The sequence below is a fragment of the Scyliorhinus canicula genome, chromosome 3 (assembly GCF_902713615.1).
Source record: "Scyliorhinus canicula chromosome 3, sScyCan1.1, whole genome shotgun sequence".
Lineage (NCBI taxonomy): Eukaryota > Metazoa > Chordata > Chondrichthyes > Carcharhiniformes > Scyliorhinidae > Scyliorhinus > Scyliorhinus canicula.
Genome location: NC_052148.1, coordinates 261,633,085 through 261,651,552, shown reverse-complemented (window position 1 = coordinate 261,651,552; position 18,468 = coordinate 261,633,085). Strand labels below are relative to the sequence as shown.

Sequence of the window (18,468 nt, the reverse complement as noted above, 5' to 3'; positions counted from 1 at the left end):
CGCCGCAGTCACAATTTCTTGAGCAGCCCCTACCTAGGCACCACAGTGCCTGCTGAATATCCATTCACCATAAACTCATGCCCGAATGCAGGTACCTTCAGAAGTCACAAATTTCAAGTGGTTAATTTCTGCAGTGCCTGACACTTCAAAACAAATTCATGTGGTGTCCTTTGGGAAGTGTGGTTTCTGACCAAATTATTTTTAAAAAAGTGCCAGAAAGTGTTCGGGCCAGGCTGCGCACTCCTTTGCCGAGTCGCCGACATATTTGGCTGAGAGGCGAAGATACACATTGCTGCTCCGTTAAACAAGGCGGGTGATCCCGGCCCTTGCCCTGTCAGCCAATAGCGCTTCAAACACTTTTCACCATTCGGAATGGGGAATCGTAGAATTGCTGCTTCTAATTAGCCGAATAAATTGGTGCCTTTCCTCATGCGGAAGTTATACTGGTGTCCCGACTCACACCTTCCCCGGAATGAGGCGATGTATGTTAACAAACAAATTATCTATGAACAGTGTGAATTTTGGAAATGGGCACAACTGAGAAATATGTAGATGGTCTGCTGCAGTGAAATTAATATTCTTTATATTGAGGCAGGCATGCCATTTGTCCTCTCCCTAAGCAACTCTTCAGCAAGTCAATCCAGGGATCTTGTGTTCTCATTGCCTCACACTATAAAAATCTATTTTTAAAAATCTCTTTGATGCTGGTCTTGCAGTTTAATACTTTATGGTTAGATTATTCATGAAGGCTCCACCTTCTCAACCTTGCCCGTCACCTAGGTGGGCTGACCCTCAGGTTAAACCACCAGCTCGCCCCCTCAAAGGGGAAAGCAGCCAATGGTCATCTGGGACTACCTACGGCGACCTTACCTTCACCTTACATTATGGCTGGAATTCTCCGGCCGTTTGCATGCAAAGGGATTCTCTGTTCCCGCTGGTAGCGCACCCCCGACCCGTGGGTTTCCCGGCAGCGTGAGGTGGCTGCAATGGAAATTCCCATTGACAAGTGGCGGGAGTATATCATTCTACCAACAGTGAATGCCAAATTCTCCATCGTTGCTAGCAGCGCTGGCAGGGCAGATTCGCAATGGAGAATCCAGCCCATATGTCTGCAGACATGGGGCGGGATTCTCCCCTACCCGGCGTGACGGAGGGTGCCGGGAGTAGGGGAGTAGCGCCAACCACTCAGGGGTCGGGCCTCCCCAAAGGCGGGGAATTCTCCCCACCTTTGGGGGCCAGCCCCGCGCCAGAGCGGTTTGCACCAGAAGACTGGCGCAAAAGACCGGTGCCCCCGGCAGCGGGGCTGGCCGAAAGGCTTTCGCCGGTCGGCGCATGCGCGATGTCGGGTTCTCTTCCGCTTCCGCCATGGCGGACACGGAAGGAGAAAGAGTCCCGCCAGGGCACTGGCCCGGAGTCTGAGCAGGGGGCCCCGATCGCGGGACAGGCCACCGTGGGGGCACCCCCCGGGGTTTGATCACCCCCCGCCCCCCCCCCAGGACCCTGGGGGCCCGCTTGCGCCGCTGATCCCGCCGTTCTAGAGGTGGTTTAAACCTCGGCGGCGGGAGAGTCCTCCCAGCGGCGGGACTTCGGCCCATCCGGGCCGGAGAATCACCACAGGGGCCTCTCCGATTGGAGTGACGAGATTCCCGACACCGCCACTTCCCGGGTGGCGGAGAATCTCTGCCACGGCGGGGGCGGGATTTTCGACGGCCCCAGGCGATTCTCCGACCCTGCTGGGGGTCGGAGAATTTCGCCCATGTATTGTAATGTTTGTAACAGGCTATCCAGAATATTATAATGGTGAGAGTCAAGCTCATCATGTCCATTTTGCAGGCAAGAAACAACCACAAAATTGTTCAATAAATGAGGCAAACCTCCCTTTTGCAAACAGTGAGGAAAGCCTTCCTACGTCACATTGGTTCAGGTGCTCTGCAGGTGACTTCCTTGAATGTGCCAACAAAGGGCACAGATCCTGTTTTAGGTTTGAAACATAACACTGGCTTCCTCTGAATGCAGCAGGTCATGATTACCAGGTCTGTATGCAGCCTAAGCAGTGACCCTTAAAGAGGTTGCTCGAAGCTACCATCAAAAAGATGGGTTTTGTAAATCGAACAACACCGGGCTGAATGTGAGCCAGTGGGAGCATGAATGCTCCTCCTGATTCTGCAATGAATCTGCCACCGTTTATGGCTGCAGCCCGTCCCCAGCCCCTTTTCCCTCCCAGCATTTCCCTTCCCTTCCCAGCCAGCCAGCTTGCACAGCAAGGCCCCAGAAAAAAATATGAAAGATTGATCAGACAGTCTGTGTTAGCCACATTGATTTAGGGGTAAATATTGGCCAAGGTAACAGGGATAAGTGCTCTGCTTTTCTTTGATTGGTGCTGTGGGATCTTTGCTTCTATCAGTGGGGGCAAGTGGGTACTTCTGTTTAACATCTCATCCAAAACTAAAGCACTTCCAGCAGTGCGGCACTCCCTCTGTATTGCACTGAAGTGCTGGCCTGGATTATAGAACATAGAACATAGAACAGTACAGCACAGAACAGGCCCTTCGGCCCTCGATGTTGTGCCGAGCAATGATCACCCTACTTAAACCCACGTAACCCGTATACCCGGTAACCCAACAACCCCCCCATTAACCTTACACTACGGGCAATTTAGCATGGCCAATCCACCTACCCCGCACATCTTTGGACTGTGGGAGGAAACCGGAGCACCCGGAGGAAACCCACTATTTATACATTCAAGTCTCTTAAGTGGAGGTTGAACCCTCAACCGTCTGCCACAGATGACATAGCGCAAGTGGTCAGTGCGGCGGGGGGGGGGGGGGGGGGGGGGGTTATTTAATACCCCCCCACTGACCAGTTTAATATTTAATTGCCCACATAGCATGTTAGGTTGAAACTAACACCCGCCCCAAATTTAAATTCTGCTTTCACTCTACCGAGGCCCGTTGTTCCAGAGAAATAAAAGCCAACGTACCATTACTGCAGTAGTTCCCTGGGCAACACATCGAGTCTCTATGGCAGCGTTTCTTCCTCCTCCTGCAGGATAGGCAAGACGGGTAACCTTGATGGTGTGAATGGTGGCAGTAACCACTGGGCCCACACTCTTTATCACTGCTGCATGCTTGATTCTGAAATGGATAAAAAAAATAGTCACAATGTATATATTTTTTTACCATTCACTCAGTCGGTGTGAGACAAACACTTCAGATGGAGGGGAAGGTGTCAGGGTGGGGAAGGAACGCTTATGTAAAATCCACTTGTCCCCCGAAGGAAGAAAAGTATCAGGTTTAAATGTGCTTTTGCTTCTAAAGGTTGGTTGTACTCAGGGAGCTACCTCACATTATTGAGTGCCTCTGAAAGCTAGCTTTGTCTGAAATCATTTTCACACAGATATCCTCTTCTTATCTCAGTCACAGTATCATGCCCCCTCAAACAAAGTCCCCTCCACTTCACAGTAACCATCAGGGACTTTGCTTACTGCTTGCTGCTGGGTGTGAGAGAGAGAGAGAAAAGGGAGATAATAAGTGTTGCCGCAGTATAGCTGGGAGGGCCGTGGCAGACAGGTACAGGTAGTTTCTGTAGCAGGTCAACAGCCTGGTTAAAGATGCTCCACCTACACCGAGAGCACCTTTGTGTAGGGTGAGCCAGAAGCTTAGGACTCAAGTGCTCCTTTAGTGTGAAAGAATAATTACAAGTTCACAAAATATCTATTACAATATATTAAAAATGTGTCGAACCGAAAATATTTCTTGTTGACTTTCTTCTGAAAACTGCACTCTTTCGACCCGTTCCTCAGTGGAAGCTCTGCAGCACCATCACTGGCGGGAAGATGTAATTACAAGGCGATGGGTTGACACAAGGTCGTAAAAGAACTTGATATTGAAACAATGAGCTCAGGACGTTGCAAAGCCTTTTACTTCCAATTAAGTACTTCTTAACTTGGAGTTTGCACATTCTCCCCGTGTCCGCACCCAAAAAGGTGTGCAGGGTAGGTGGATTGGCCACGCTAAATTGCCCCTTAATTGGAAAAACAAAAATTGGGTGCTCTAAATTTATTTTTTAAAAAGGCAAGTACTTCTTAACTGTCACTTTTCCACAATAGGAAATGTGGCCACCCATTACGCACAAGAAAGATACCACAAAAGTACTGAGGTACATGACCAAATCACCTGTATTAGTGACCCCGGTCAATAGGCTGTGGAGAAAATTGACGTCGTAAATGTGGACAGAGATATTAAACTATGGAAAGATTTCAAAATATTACTTTGAAATCTGAAGCCCAATTACTCTCTGCTGCCTGGACCAGTCATTCCTAAACTCTAATCCCCCCCCCCCCCCCCACCACCACCACCACCACCACCCCACCACCACCCCACCACCACCCCACCACCACCACCACCACCACCACCTGAAGACTTTTTAACAATTCTATCTATGGATGAGGGCAACATTGGCAAGGCAAGCATTTATTTCCCATCACTGCCCTTGAATGGAGTGGCTTGCTTGGCAATTTCAAAATACAGTTAGGACTCAACCACACTGGTGTTGGCCAGGTGTTACACGGAGGCCAGATTTCCCTCCCTAAAGGACACTAGGCGCGGGATTCTCCGAACCCCGGGTCGAGAATCACCGGGGGGGTAGCGTGAATATCGTCCCGCCACTCAGACGCCGGCTGCCGAATTCTCCGGTGCTGGTTTTTTGGCGGGGACGGGGATCACGTCGCGCCAGTCGGAGGCCGTTGTCAGTGGACCCCCCCCCCCCAGCGATTCTCCGGGTACCGATGGGCCGAGCGGCCACCCGTTTTCGGCCGGTGACACCGGCGTGAAATACACAAGGTCCATACCGGCAAGACCTGGCTCTGAGGGCGGCCTGTGGAGTCCTCAGGGGGCAGGGGGGCACCCACCAATCTGTGGGCAGGCCTGTGCCGTGGGGACACTCTTTCCCTCCGCACCGGCCGCTGTAAAGCTCCACCATGGCCGGCGCGGAGAAGAAACCCCCTGCGCATACGGAGGGAGCACGCCAGAGGTTCTGCGCATGTGCCAACTCGTCCCGGCATGGTTGGTGCGGCGCCTACCACTCCAGCGCCGGCCTAGTCCCTGGAATTGCGGAGGATTCCGCACCTTCCTGGCGGCCCGACGCCGGAGTGGTTCACGCCACTCTTTGGTGCCGGAACGGCCCACCCTGCCGGTTAGGGGAGAATCCCGGCCTAGATTGCTTTCTTACAAAGGGTACAGTGCCTGTTTTAGGTTTGAAACATAACACTGGCTTCCTCTGAATGCAGCAGGTCATGATTACCAGCTCTGCATGCAGCCTAAGCCGTGACCCTTAAAGAGGTTGCTCGAAGCTACCATCAAAAGGATGGGTTTTGTAAATCGAACAACACCCGGCTGAATGTGAGCCAGTGGGAGCATGGCTCCTCCTCCTGATTCTGCAATGAGTCTGCAACCGTTTATGGCTACAGCCCGTCTCCAGCTCCAGCTCAGCTCGCCAGCGCAGGAAGACTTCTCATTGATTGGGGGCGCCATTCTTAAAGGTAGCCCCGATATTTTGGCCCCCTTCTGTGTCCTCACCATGGCTCAAGAGCCCCCACACTTCACCCTATATACCTCTGCCGGGGTCCTTGAGACCCCTCCCTCACCACCTCTTTTGGGCAAGGCCCCCTCCCCCTCCCGGGCCCGAACCCTGGTACGGGCAACGTGGCACCTGGGTGCCGATGCCAGCACTACCAGCCTGGCACCCTGGCAGTGCCGATGCCACCTGAGCAGTGCCATCCAGTCATCCGGGGAGGGGGGGATGGCGGAGTAGGACATCCCAAGATTTTCTGTCCCAACGCCAATTCACATGAAATGTGTTGTGTTGTGGCTGTGTCATTTTAAATATTGCGCTTCAGAAAGTAAATCGTCTAAAAAAGTCATTAAAAAAAAGTAATTTCTCCTAGTCTTTCAAACTCCGATATCATTGAGAAGAGGCCAGGTTTTGAATTTACTGACAACTGTCAATCTGAAGAAATGTCCTTCAACGTTGGAGTCCAATTGTCTCAGGGATGTTTCCACTTAGACCACTTACAGGCAGATAATCGGCAAGCAATGGCCGTAAAGGGACAAACTAGGTTAAATTAATAGAGCTCCATTTTAGCAATTAAACCATGTTCCAGAACCTAGACTGCCCCTGAGCAATGACACCAGAGATTAGTTAGTTTGTTATAAAAAATGATTAATGACTATAATATTGTATACTGATTAAAAGATTCAAAGGACAATCATAAATCATTTATTTTTCCCATTCATGATTAGATTATCATTTTGTAATCACTCCTGTGTGCCTGTTATTCTTTATACAGAGGCTGTGCAGTGAATGTCCTGCAGATGAACTGAAATATGCATTGAACCTTTCCAATGCATTGAGGGCTGTGTAACTCAGGTGCTGCAGGGGAGAAATTCTACCCATTGGCTATCAATAGCATTGAGCTTGGCTCAGTGGTCGCACCTCTGTCTCGAAGTTGAAAGGCTTCAAGCCCCTTGCTAAAGACTTTGAACACATATACCAGGCTAACTCTTGCACCATCAGAGGTGTTATTAAGCAAATAGGATGTAAAACTGAGGCCACTGTTTCGGGTGGATATAAAAGTTTTCCGACACTCTTTGAAGAAGAAAAAGGGAGTTTTAACTGACGCACTGGCTAACAGTACACCGACTGATGAATGCTCAACTGATGCCATTATTTCTGGGACCTTGTTGTTGACTGGTTTAGCACAGAGCTAAAGAGCTGGCTTTTAAAGCAGACCAATGCAGGCCAGCAACGCGGGTTCAATTCCCCTACCAGCCTCCCCGAACAGGTGCTGGAATGTGGCGACTAGGGGCTTTTCACAGTAACTTCATTTGAAGCCGACTTGTGACGATAAGCGATTTTCATTATAGTTGCTACATTACAACCCTGACTAGATATTTCAAAAGTTGCGTGAAGTGCTGTGGGACATGCTGAGGATATGAAAGGCGCTGAATAAATACAAGTTTTTTTTTTCTCTTTCTAAAGTCAATCAGAGTGATATGATTTACAATTTTTTTTTTTTTTACTTGAAAGTATCATAAAATGTAAGTTAACCAAGATTAGTTCTGATGTTGATAAGCTCTGGACGTTCTATAGCATTAGGATTATTCCCCTCCAACTGAATAACCTCAATTATGTTAGAGTTGTCTGGGTGGTTTTTCAATGTATTTCATAGTACTCAGCAATAAGTATTCAGAGGTCAGAAGAAGACTCCAATAGAAATAGTAGACTGTGGACTGAAGCTTTGATAGTGAAGTGTCTCAGGCTGCTATTAGAAATTATTTTCATGTTTAGGTTGATCTACTGATTAGCTTGCAAGGAAACAATGCGATCCATGCAAGACCAAGCTTGTTATTCACAATCCCCTTGTTAATTTCAATGAGATTGATTTCCCATTCATGACAAACTGTGCCACGTGTAAAAAGTGTCTTTCATTAGCTGTGTTCTATCCCAATAATCTAAAGTGGTATCGTGCTCAGCTGTGTTGACCAGTGCTTTGATAAAGCTTGCCTCTCTTTGAAAAGTTTATACATTATATCACATTCAACAAGTTCATGTTCTGGAGTTTACGAAACCACCCCCCCCCCCCCCCCCCCCCCCACACCCTGACTAGTTGATGTACCGTCAATTACCACGAGACGAGAATGGTGGAACAATCGAGGCTTTATTGAATAAGATGTTGTGCCTCCTGTAGCTGCAACCAGAATGGCTGCAGCGCAGGAGAGCACACACTTTTATACGCCGCCTACTGGGCGGAGCCAGCAGGCAGGAATTTACCATCGTACCAGTAATATACGGGCAATGCCGTAATACACACAATATAGCACTAGCGGTGACTACAACAGCACGGTAGCATGGTGGTTAGCATAAATGCTTCACAGCTCCAGGGCCCCAGGTTCGATTCCCGGCTGGGTCACTGTCTGTGCGGAGTCTGCACGTCCTCCCCGTGTGTGCGTGGGTTTCCTCTGGGTGCTCCGGTTTCCTCCCACAGTCCAAAGAGGTGTGGGTTAGGTGGATTGGCCATGCTAAATTGCCCGTAGTGTCCTAATAGTAAGGTTAAGGGGGGGAGTTGTTGGGTTACGGGTATAGGGTGGATACGTGGGTTTGAGTAGGGTGATCATTGCTCGGCACAACATCGAGGGCCGAAGGGCCTGTTCTGTGCTGTACTGTTCTATGTTCTATGTAACACTCGTCTCCCGAGGGCACATTTCGACTATGGCTGAGAGAGTGGGCAGACAGCTTACCTGATCCCACCCCACTGCCAATGCAACGTTATGTCAGCCACATGTTGTGGTGTCCTAAGGCTTTAGGAATGATTTTCTCGCTCCTCTTCGGCAAGTGCATGGCCTGCATTGGATTTCTTCCCACAATTGAATAGGTGAGGTGAAGAGGAACAGAACATAAAACCTGTGCCCGTCACTTGGAACCATCAGTGCCCCAACACGATAATAACATTCACTTAAAGATCTGTAGATTGGCTGAAACATGAAACCGAGGCAAGATAAGCGTGATGGTTCCATAAGTTAATTCCTCATTGGGCTGGACTGTGATGTACTTGCCTCAACATCTGAACCAGGCAGGACAAAAAGACTCTTTCTGGCTTTCCTACTCAACAGGTTCCCAGCCACTGGCTTCAGATGAGAAATGTAGCTGTGGAAATATTTGCAAGGACCAGATTCAGCTGCTGCTGACCTGCTAGACTGCAGTCTGCTCATGCCCACGGGAAGAACGATTGACTCGGCAAGTTACCAGGCAACAGCATCACCCATGAAGCTGTACCCTCACAATCAGGGAGTGGCTTCAGAAGACGAGAGGAGAAGGTTGGAGGGCAAGCTAAAGACAAATTCAATTTGCACACAACGTGAAATTCTGGGACAATCTGTGCTGCTTTGCACGGGAAAATTGACAAGCGGATTGTCCACTTGTGATGAAAAGAAGAGCAAGTACAGGTCGCCCAGCCCTTTCGACTTATTCCATCTTCATTCGTACCGACCAAGGCCGACACTGCACTCAAGCGATTGCGTGTAATGCTGGGAGATTCACAGCCTGAGCGGGCTAGACGAAAATTGTCCCTATCAAGACGTGGAGAGTGCGAGATCAGTATTAATAATGAAAAACATGATTGATGATGAGCATTTAAAAAAAAATTTCAAGTATCCAATCATTGTTTTCCAATTAAGGGGTAATTTAGCGTGTCCAATCCATCTAACCTGCACATCTTTGGGTTGCAGGGGTGAAACCCACGCAGACACAGAGAGAATGTGCAAACTCCACAGGGACAGTGACCCGGGGCTGGGATCGAACACGGCTCCTCAGGGCCGTAGGCAGCAGTGCTAACCACTGCATCACCATGCCGTCCAAGAGCATTTTTTTTAAAATCCTGTTCGGTCATCAGAAGAATTTTCCCTCCTGATCTGCTTTCCATTTGTGACTGAGTTTTTAACCACCATTCTCTGGAATTCCCCCCCTGAACCTCTTCACCTCGCTGCCCCCCCCCCCCCCCCTTCTCCTTTAACATCCTCCTTAAATCATAGAAATCATAGAATCCCGACAGTGCAGAAGAAGGTGGCCATTCGGCTCATCGGGTCTGCACTGACCCTCTGAAAGATCACTCGATCCAGGCCCATTACCCCACCCTATCCCCGTAACCCCACCTAATGTTTTGGACACTTGAAGGGCAATTTATCACGGCCAATCCATCTAATCTGCACATCTTTGGACTGTGGGAGGAAACCGGAGGTTCACGTTCAGATTTCCTTTCCCAATGTTCTGCACACTTTTGAATGTTCAAGGCTTTATACAAACACCAGTTGCTGTCATGCAATCGCTAGTTCTTGTTTTTCATTTTTGTTTGTAATGTGGGGTACTCTGGCACAATGCTATTTTTTGTCCACCCCTAATTATTCTGAAGGCACTATGAGCCAGCTACATGGTGTTGGACTGGAGTCACGCACGGACCAGACAGGGTAGTGGGTGGTAAATTCCCTTCCCTGGAGGTCACTGGTAAACCAGTTGGGTTTTTAACAACAATTTGGCAGCTTTCCATGGCCCTTCTTTCCTGATGCCAACCCACAAATTGCACAATGTATTGAGTTTAATTTGCTATGGTGAGATTTGAACTCATAACCCTGGTCAGAAATCATTTTTTTTTTCCCATTTTTTTTTTCCATTCTATTACATCAGTTACTATATTCCAGGAATTACAACTGATGATATTCGTGGCAAACTTTGGATGATTGATGGATTGATGCTGGCTTTAAGATGACAGTGGAATATCGTATCGTTGGTATCATTTGCTAAAAAATTAATTTAGAGTACCCAATTATTTTTTTCCTAATTAAGGGGCAATTTAACGCGGCCAAGCCACCTATCTTGCACATCTTTGGGTTGCGGGGGCGAGAACGGGGAGACTGTGCAAACTCCACACGGACAGTGACCCGGGGCCTGGATCGAACCCGGGACCTCGGCGCTCTGAGGTAACAATGCTAACCACTGCGCCGCCGTGCCGCTTCATCATTGGTATCCGTCCTCATCAGCAAATACCCCACATCCTTTAAGACCCTTGATTAAATCCATCTCTTTGATTAAAATTTTGGTTCCCCCCCCATCCCCATAATCGTTCCTTAGAACCATAGAATAGTACAGCACTGAAGGAGGCTATGCAGCCCATCATACCTGTGTCAGCTCTTTCAAAGAGCTGTCCACACTCATGCCCTATATCCCTGCATTGTTATCCAAGTATTTATACAATTCCCCTTTAAAGGCTTCTGCCTATGGCCAGTTCCTAACTATTGTCTCAGGTTTTTGCTCATATCGCTTCCGGTTCTTTTGCCAATCACCTTAAATCCCTGCCGTCTGGTTTTTCACTCTTCAGCCATGGAAAACTATCTATTTATCCAAACACTATGCCGGAATTCTCCGGCCACTGGGATTCTCTGTTCCCGCAGGCAGCGCACCCGGTAGCGTGGACAGCTTCAATGGGAAATCCCATTGACAAGCGGCGGGAAGAGAGAATCTCACCATCAGCAAACAGCACACTGACGGGGCTGGGGAATCAGAGAATCCATCCCTACATTATCAAATCTCTGAACATTCTCGGCTCTACAACTCTAGCTTCTACGGTATACCCAAGTGACTTTGGATGGTTGTCTTTACACCTCTCCGAAGCACGTGGGATGTTTCTCGACCGAGGAGTCGGTCTCGGCTCAGTGTTCGCTCTCTCACCTTGAGCTACATGTTCAAGACTCTCTCCACAGAGATCCAGTGATGTTATTTGGCTTTTTTTGCTGGTGTCCTGACCAATTCATCCATCAAGCAACCTCACTGAAACAGATTATCTGATCATTTATCTCATTGCTGTGTAAAGATTGGCTGCTGTACTTCCTCCAGGATGTGGAGATGCCGGCGTTAGGCTGGGTGGAGCATGGTAAGAAGTCTCACAACACCAGGTTAAAATCCAACTTTCACCTGAGGAAGGAGCTGCGCTCCGACAGCTAGTAATTCAAAACAAACCAGTTGGACTTTAACCTGGTGTTGTAAGACTTTTTACTGTACTTCCTCCAGTACAGCCAAGACTACACGTGATGAGTGCTTCATTATCTGTAACAACAGTTTGGGATATCCTGAGGTTGTGAAAGGCGCCATATAAATTCAAATTCTTTAGTTAAAGACCAAAACGAATGCAAGTTACTGTTATCGCAAGAGATGGTCCAGGCTCTTGAGCTCCATGAGAATGCTTTAACATAGAAAATCTAATTTTATATGATGGATTTTTGGTGTTCTGCAATTAAGTAACAGCTATTGTAGGGCTGATCTGTGTAACTTGTTATTTCAATTGGGTACAAATACTTTAGTATTAAGCTCAGTAGCCCCCCTCATTGCTGAGGAAACATATTCAGTTAGTAACAGCTTTTTGTTCCGACACGTCTCAACTTCAATCCTTAATCTTCACTGGGAAAACTTATTTCAGCCAGAATGGAAATAGTTGAGTCCACAATTGGCTTAAATGCTTGTATACATCAGGATAAAATCAGCTCCTGATTACTATTGCATTGAACGCCAATAGAAGTAGGTAAGGATCGGAAAGGGACTTGCTAGGTGCCCCAGGCAGCTGAATAGTCTCATGCACAAATTACAGTCACATGGGTAAGGAATGGCAGGGCACCCGTGAATTATCCCCTGAGGAGAGGATAAGTATTCCTGGCAAATTATATAGTGATCTTTATTATTGTCACAAGTAGGCTTACATTAAAAGTGCAGTGAAGTTACTGTGAAAATACCCTAGTCGCCAAACTTCAGCGCCTGTTCGAATACATTGCGGGAGAATTCAGAATGTCAAATTCATCTAACAAGCATGTCTTTCAGGACTTGTGGGAAATGAAATGAAAATCGCTTATTGTCACAAGTAGGCTTCAAATTAAGTTACTGTGAAAAGCCCCTAGTCGCCACATTCTGACGCCTGTTCGGGGAGGCTGGTACGGGAATTGAACCCGCGCTGCTGGCCTGCCTTGGTCTTCGTTCAAAGCCAGCGATTTAGCCTTGTGCTAAACCAGCCCCGGTGGAAACCGGAAGGAAACCGGAGCGCCCGGAGGAAACCCACGCAGACACGGGGAGAACGTACAGACTCCGCACAGACAGTGACCCAAGCCGGGAATCGAACCTGGGACTCTGGCGTTGTGAAGCAGCAGTGCTAACCACTTTGCTACCGTGCCGCACTAAAATTAGTGTTATATTATTTTTAAGAATTCTACAGAATGGAGCCAGGTAGCTTTGCTTATTAGAATCCTATACCTGAACCAGGTTGGACAATTCTGTATGCAATGCTCACCCTCCCACATGTTAAAAAGTCATATATTTGCAAACCGTGTGGAGTGCTGTGTATGAAATGCACTAACATGGACTGTCTGGCACAAGTCCTATCCTGTACAAGACACAGGGGAATAAGGTTGTTCTGGTGAACAGAAGTTGTGATCCATCAACCGCTATGAGGTGGAGAAGTGACTCCAATCTGCCGCTTTGGGATTCTATTGAATGGGGAGTGGAACGGGAGGGCCTTGGGTAGAGGAACACTGATCAGATTGGGAATCCTTACTCATACAGATCTGCTGAATTCCAGCTCCAGCCCAAGGAATACAAGATCACTGATGGTGTTCACGCTACGATGGTGTTTCTTTCTGCCCACGTAAATTGTCGTTGCAATATTTTACACATTAAAGATGCGATAAAGATGCAAACTATCGATAGTTGTCTTTCAAGTTAAAAGTTGTCTGCCACAGCAAGCCATGCATTCTCAAAGATTCATTCCAATGTATGCATGAACAGGCATACCAGCATCCGAGTCAAGTGTGCTACCAATTGAGTCATGACTGACACTAATCCTGTAGCTGACACATTGGGGTAAATCTCGTCATCACTGCCTGGGTGGTAACCTGCTGCTTGCCATGTGTCCAGGGCAGTGCATTTCAAAACTTTCCCAGAAAAGAAATGGGAACATTCCCCGTGATTCCCCCACCACAAATATTGCTTCACTCCTGACCCACGCCAACGCTAACATCTGAAGCACAGCATTTTCTACCCAAAACAACACAGAAGCATGACTTCTGTGAATGCGTTAGTTAGAAAGTTAGCAAACACAGAAAAAAAAAAGCACTGAACTCGGGTGATGAAATCTGAAGACCTCAAAGACCACAGGAATCTCGCCAGGATCCCAGTTTTGAAAACTATGATTTAGTCTACCAAGCTCTAGATTGATCTGATTTTTTAAAAAACACAATTAAAGTGCGATGAACTTTATGTTTACTTGTTAACACCAAATGCAAGATCAGAAAATTTTACATAATAATTTGTTCAATTTTACTTTTAGTAATAGGCGGTTAATATTTCTAAATTTCAGTCAAAGTAACAAAGAAAGAGGAAACAAACCCTGGCGCCCTTATTAATAACAGCACTTCATGAAAGCACAATCTCGAACAAAGTTAACACTAAAGTTATCCCTTGCACATAAAAACTCTGCACAACCAAAAGAATGCAAGTCAGAAGGAAGGAAAAGATATTGGGCGCGATTCTCTGCCCCCCACGCCGGGTGGGAGAATAGCGGGAGGGCCTCCCGACATTTTTCACGCCCTTCCGCTATTCTCCCCCCCCACCCCCCCACGCCCGACCCATGCCACGAATCTCCGCTCGCCGGTTTTTACGGCGAGCGGCGATTCTCCGAGGCTGATGGGCCGAGCGGCCGGCCCTTCACGCCTGTTTCAACACGGCAGCAAACACACCTGCTCGCTGCCGTCGTGCAGCGGGCGCCAGATGCCCGTTTGGGGCATCTAGAGGCCCGATTGACATGGGAGCACCACGACGGTGCCCACCGATCGTTGGGCCAGCGTCCAAAACGGATGCACTCTTTCCCCTCCACCGCCCAGCAAGATCAAGCCGCCACGTCTTGCCGGGCGGCTGAGGAGAAAGACGCCAACTGCGCATGCAGGGTTGGCGTTGTCCAACCTGCGCATGCGTGGCTGACGTCATTGGCCGCGTCAACCACCATGACGCTTGACGTGCGCCCTTGATGACCATCGTCAAGGCCGCGCCGCCGTGACGCATGGGGCCGTGCTCCTAGCCCCGCCCGGGGGGGGAGAATCGGCCCCGGAAGTGGCCGTGAAGGCTGCCATGGGTCACGGCCTGTTGCACGGCAGTCTTTACGATTCTCCGATTTGCGGAGAATCTCGCCCATGGTAAGTTAGTAAAAAGAATGATTTGCATTGCGCAAGCCACTTTCACAACCTCTAGACATCTCCAAAGCACTTTGCAGCCAATGACGTACTTTGAAATGTGGTCACTGTTGTAATGTAGGAAACTTGGCAATTAATTTGTAAGCAGCAAGCTCTTCCGAATAGTGACATGCTAACAATCGGACAATGTGCTGTAGCGATGGAGAGCGAGGGTGGAATATTACATAAGAGAATTAGGGGGTCACTGTTCCAAAATAAGGGGCCACTCATTTTGGAGAGAGATGAGAAATTTAGTTCTCCCAGAGCATTTGGATCTCTTTTCTCAAAAGGCAGTGGAAGCAGAGTCTCTGAATATTTTTACAGCAGAGCTGGATGGATTCTTCATTAACAAGGGGGTGAAAGGTTATCAGGGATAGGCAGAGATGAAGTTACAATCAGATCAGCCATGATCTTATTGAATGGCAGAGCAAGATCAAGGGACAGATTGGCCGACTCTTTCTAATTTGTATATTCGGGGACCGGGGGGTTGGGGGGGGGGGGGGGGCGTCTCCTCTGCTGTTTTTTCAGTGGTGCCATTGAATCTTCACATCCACAAGATCTTCCGTCAGCCACTGGGTGGCACGGCGGCTCAGTGGTTAGCACTGCTGCCTCAGCCCAGGGTTCGATTCCAACCTCGGGTCACTGTCGATGTGGAGTTTGCACTTGTCTGCGTGGGTTTCCTCTGGGTGCTCCGGTTTCCTCCCACTGTCCAAAGATGTGCGGGTTAGATGGACTGGCCATGCTTAGTGTCCAGAAGGTTAAGTGGGGTTACCAGGATAGTATGGACAAGTGGGACGAGGTGGGGTGCTCTTTCAGAGAGTCGGTACAGAACTCAGGGCAGCACGGTAGCACAAGTGGCTAGCATTGTGGCTTCACAGCGCCAGGGTCCCAGGTTCGATTCCCGGCTAGGTCACCGTCCGTGCGGAGTCTGCACGTTCTCCCCGTATCTGCGTGGGTTTCCTCCGGGTGCTCCGGTTTCCTCCCACAGTCCAAAGACGTGCAGGTTAGGTGGATTGGCCATGATAAATTGCCCTCAGTGTCCAAAAAGGTTAGTTGGGGTTATTGGGCTACGGGGATAGGGTGGAAGTGAGGGCTTAAGTGGGTCGGTGCAGACTCGACGGGCCGAATGGCCTCCTTCTGCACTGTATGTTCTATGTTCAATGGGCCGAATGGCCTCCTTCTGAACTGCGGGGATTCTATGAAATCACTGAAATGCCAGCCCAGGTTATAATGATCAAATCGGGGCAGAAGGACTTAAACCTCCATCCAGCCTTCTGATTCAGTAGCAAAGCCGCACCCCCACCACAATCACAGCTAAGTTTACCGAAAAGAATAAATACTGAGAAGCGCAAAGGCTGGGCTCACCCGGGGTAACATCACCCAAACAGGTCAGTAACAGCAGAATCATCCGGGCTGCGTTCTGATAATATCTCCGCCTTGCACAGTAAGCTCTCCAGCCTCGCACAATTTTGCAACTACTAAAACTCCCTTCGTCTCAAAGCTTTTCTGTTCACGGTTACCGAGTGAATGAAACTTGCAAAAAGGCAAAGTTAAAACTTCAGAACGTTGTGCAACATTGCAGAGGCTGAACGCAAACAGGGTTTACCCTCCACACACACACACGCAAGCCTACCCTGCTTCCCGATCCCTTCATTCCCCCTTTTCCTCACTGCGCCTGTCAAGCCGAACCTTCTGTTGCTGACATATGGGATTAACCTGTCATTCCTGAACCGGGAGAAGCCAAACCCAATCTTCCACTTTCCACTCTCTCTACTCCTGTCCCATCCCTTCCTCGTTCCAACCCTGTCCAGCAATCCACCCACCCCATTCCCAACCTCCCAACGTGTGCAAACAGTTTGACTTCATGTTAATGCCCCTGAAGGGCCACATTGCAGAGGACGTTCACTGGGCGGCTGCTGTTCAAAACAACCCCGAACGCATTTCCCTCAATTTAACATCACATTTACTCTGTGGGACACAGCCCTCTGGCAATCTCCAGCTGAGAGCGGCCAGATCAGAATTGTGATCGGAGTTTGCACCTTCCCCCGTGTCTGCCTGGGTTCCCATTGAGCCATCGAATTCCTACACTGCAGAAGGACGCCACTCCGCCCATTGAGTCTGTACCTCTGAAAGAGCATCCTACCTCTCCCCCCCCCCCCCCCCCAACTCCGTAGCCCCACATCCCCACCAAACCTGCACATCCTTGGACACTAAAGGGCAACATATCAAAGTCAATCCACCTAACCTGCACATCTTTGGACTGTGGGAGGAAACCGGAGCACCCGGAGGAAACCCACGCAGACACAGGGAGACCGTGCAGACTCCACACAGTCACCCCATGCCGGAATTGAACCAGGGTCAACCACTGTACCACCGTGCCACCCTCTAGGTTTCGTCCAGGTTATGGGGATAGGGCGGGAGGTGGGGGCGAGCCTAGATGGAGTAGGGTCAGTGCAGATTCGATGGGCTGAATGGCCTCCTTCTGCAGTGTGGGGATTCCATGGATCCTATCCCCTCACTCTTTTCCTTGACTGGGTCACATGCTGCCTGTTAGAGGTGATGGTCCCACCCAGGGGAGCTGCCACCCCACAGGGTGAGGGAGACCCGACCCCACTCCCAGCCCTGGGACATTTCACTGACACAATCTCAGCTACCCCCCCCACCCACCCAAGTGTCCTGTCTGCGGGACGAGAGCAAATACCCCAAAGAAAGAATGGGGGGAAGAGAGCCTGGAGGTAGCCCTCCACAACCCCAGGAGGTCTCACTCACCTGCTTGGCCATTGGGTACTTCTTGCTGACCTTCCCCTGCTGGGTGCCGGTGGACCGGTTGGCGGGGACGGGGTCGGCGAGTTGCCCACCCGCCGCCGGCTTGATTGAGTTGACTTTGGACCTGGCGCTGTGAGTCCTCGGAGAGCTCAGAATGAGCAAGGCAGCCCAGAGTAAAAAACAGCCCGCGGGAGACATCCTGAGCCGGACAGAGAGAGTGAGGGAGGGGTAAAAATTACAGACTTCAAAACTAAAAACGTTAAACTACAAACTGGGCAGGGCGGGGGCTCAATCAGTTGGATTTAGAGGATATTCCAGTGGAGCAGATTTCGGGAATAGGTGACAATCTTCAGTGAAGTTTGTCTGCAAGTGTTCGCCCTCTCGGAGATCGGCGTCTGTTGTCCCTCCTGCTCACAGCCCCTCTATTTATACAAACCCACTTCCCTCCCCAGTTCAGGAGAGGGGGGGGGGGGGGGGGGGCAGGATCAAGGCGGGTCTACCCTCCCCAAAATGCCTCCCTCCCCATCCCTGCTGTGTGTGTGTGTGTGTATGAGAGAGAGAGATGGAGATTGATTTCGCTTTGCTGCGTGTTAATAATAATCTTCTCCGGCTGTCACTGTGCTGCTCTGTGAGGAGGGGAGCCGGCCCCGAACTCTCCACTCTCTGTGTGTCCTCTGCTCTGTGAGGGGGGGAGCCGGCCCCGAACTCCCCACTCTCTGTGTCCTCCGCTGCAGGGATGGGGGGGGGGGGGGGGGGGTTAGCCCGGCCTCGAACTCCCCACTTTAAAACTGCAATTGAACTTTCTTGTTTAATTTAAACAACGGTCTGCCCACTCCAATCCCTTCAAAGACGGCAGATAGAGCCTGGACGGGAAATGAATTGTCCCGGG

At 49.4% G+C, this 18,468-nt stretch overlaps 1 protein-coding gene across 1 annotated transcript in view; it reads right to left on the bottom strand.

Moving 5' to 3' along the window:
* The window catches only part of dkk2 (dickkopf WNT signaling pathway inhibitor 2), a 38,202-nt gene extending 20,229 nt beyond the window's left edge, over positions 1–17,973 (bottom strand). Inside the window, exons 1-2 of the mRNA XM_038792699.1 lie at positions 17,583–17,973; positions 2,981–3,134 (exon numbers count right to left, since the gene is read on the bottom strand). Coding sequence (XP_038648627.1) covers positions 2,981–3,134; positions 17,583–17,777 — 349 coding nt within the window. The 5' untranslated portion in view covers positions 17,778–17,973. The remainder of the gene's footprint in view (positions 1–2,980; positions 3,135–17,582) is intronic.
* Between the last annotated feature and the right edge of the window lie 495 nt (positions 17,974–18,468).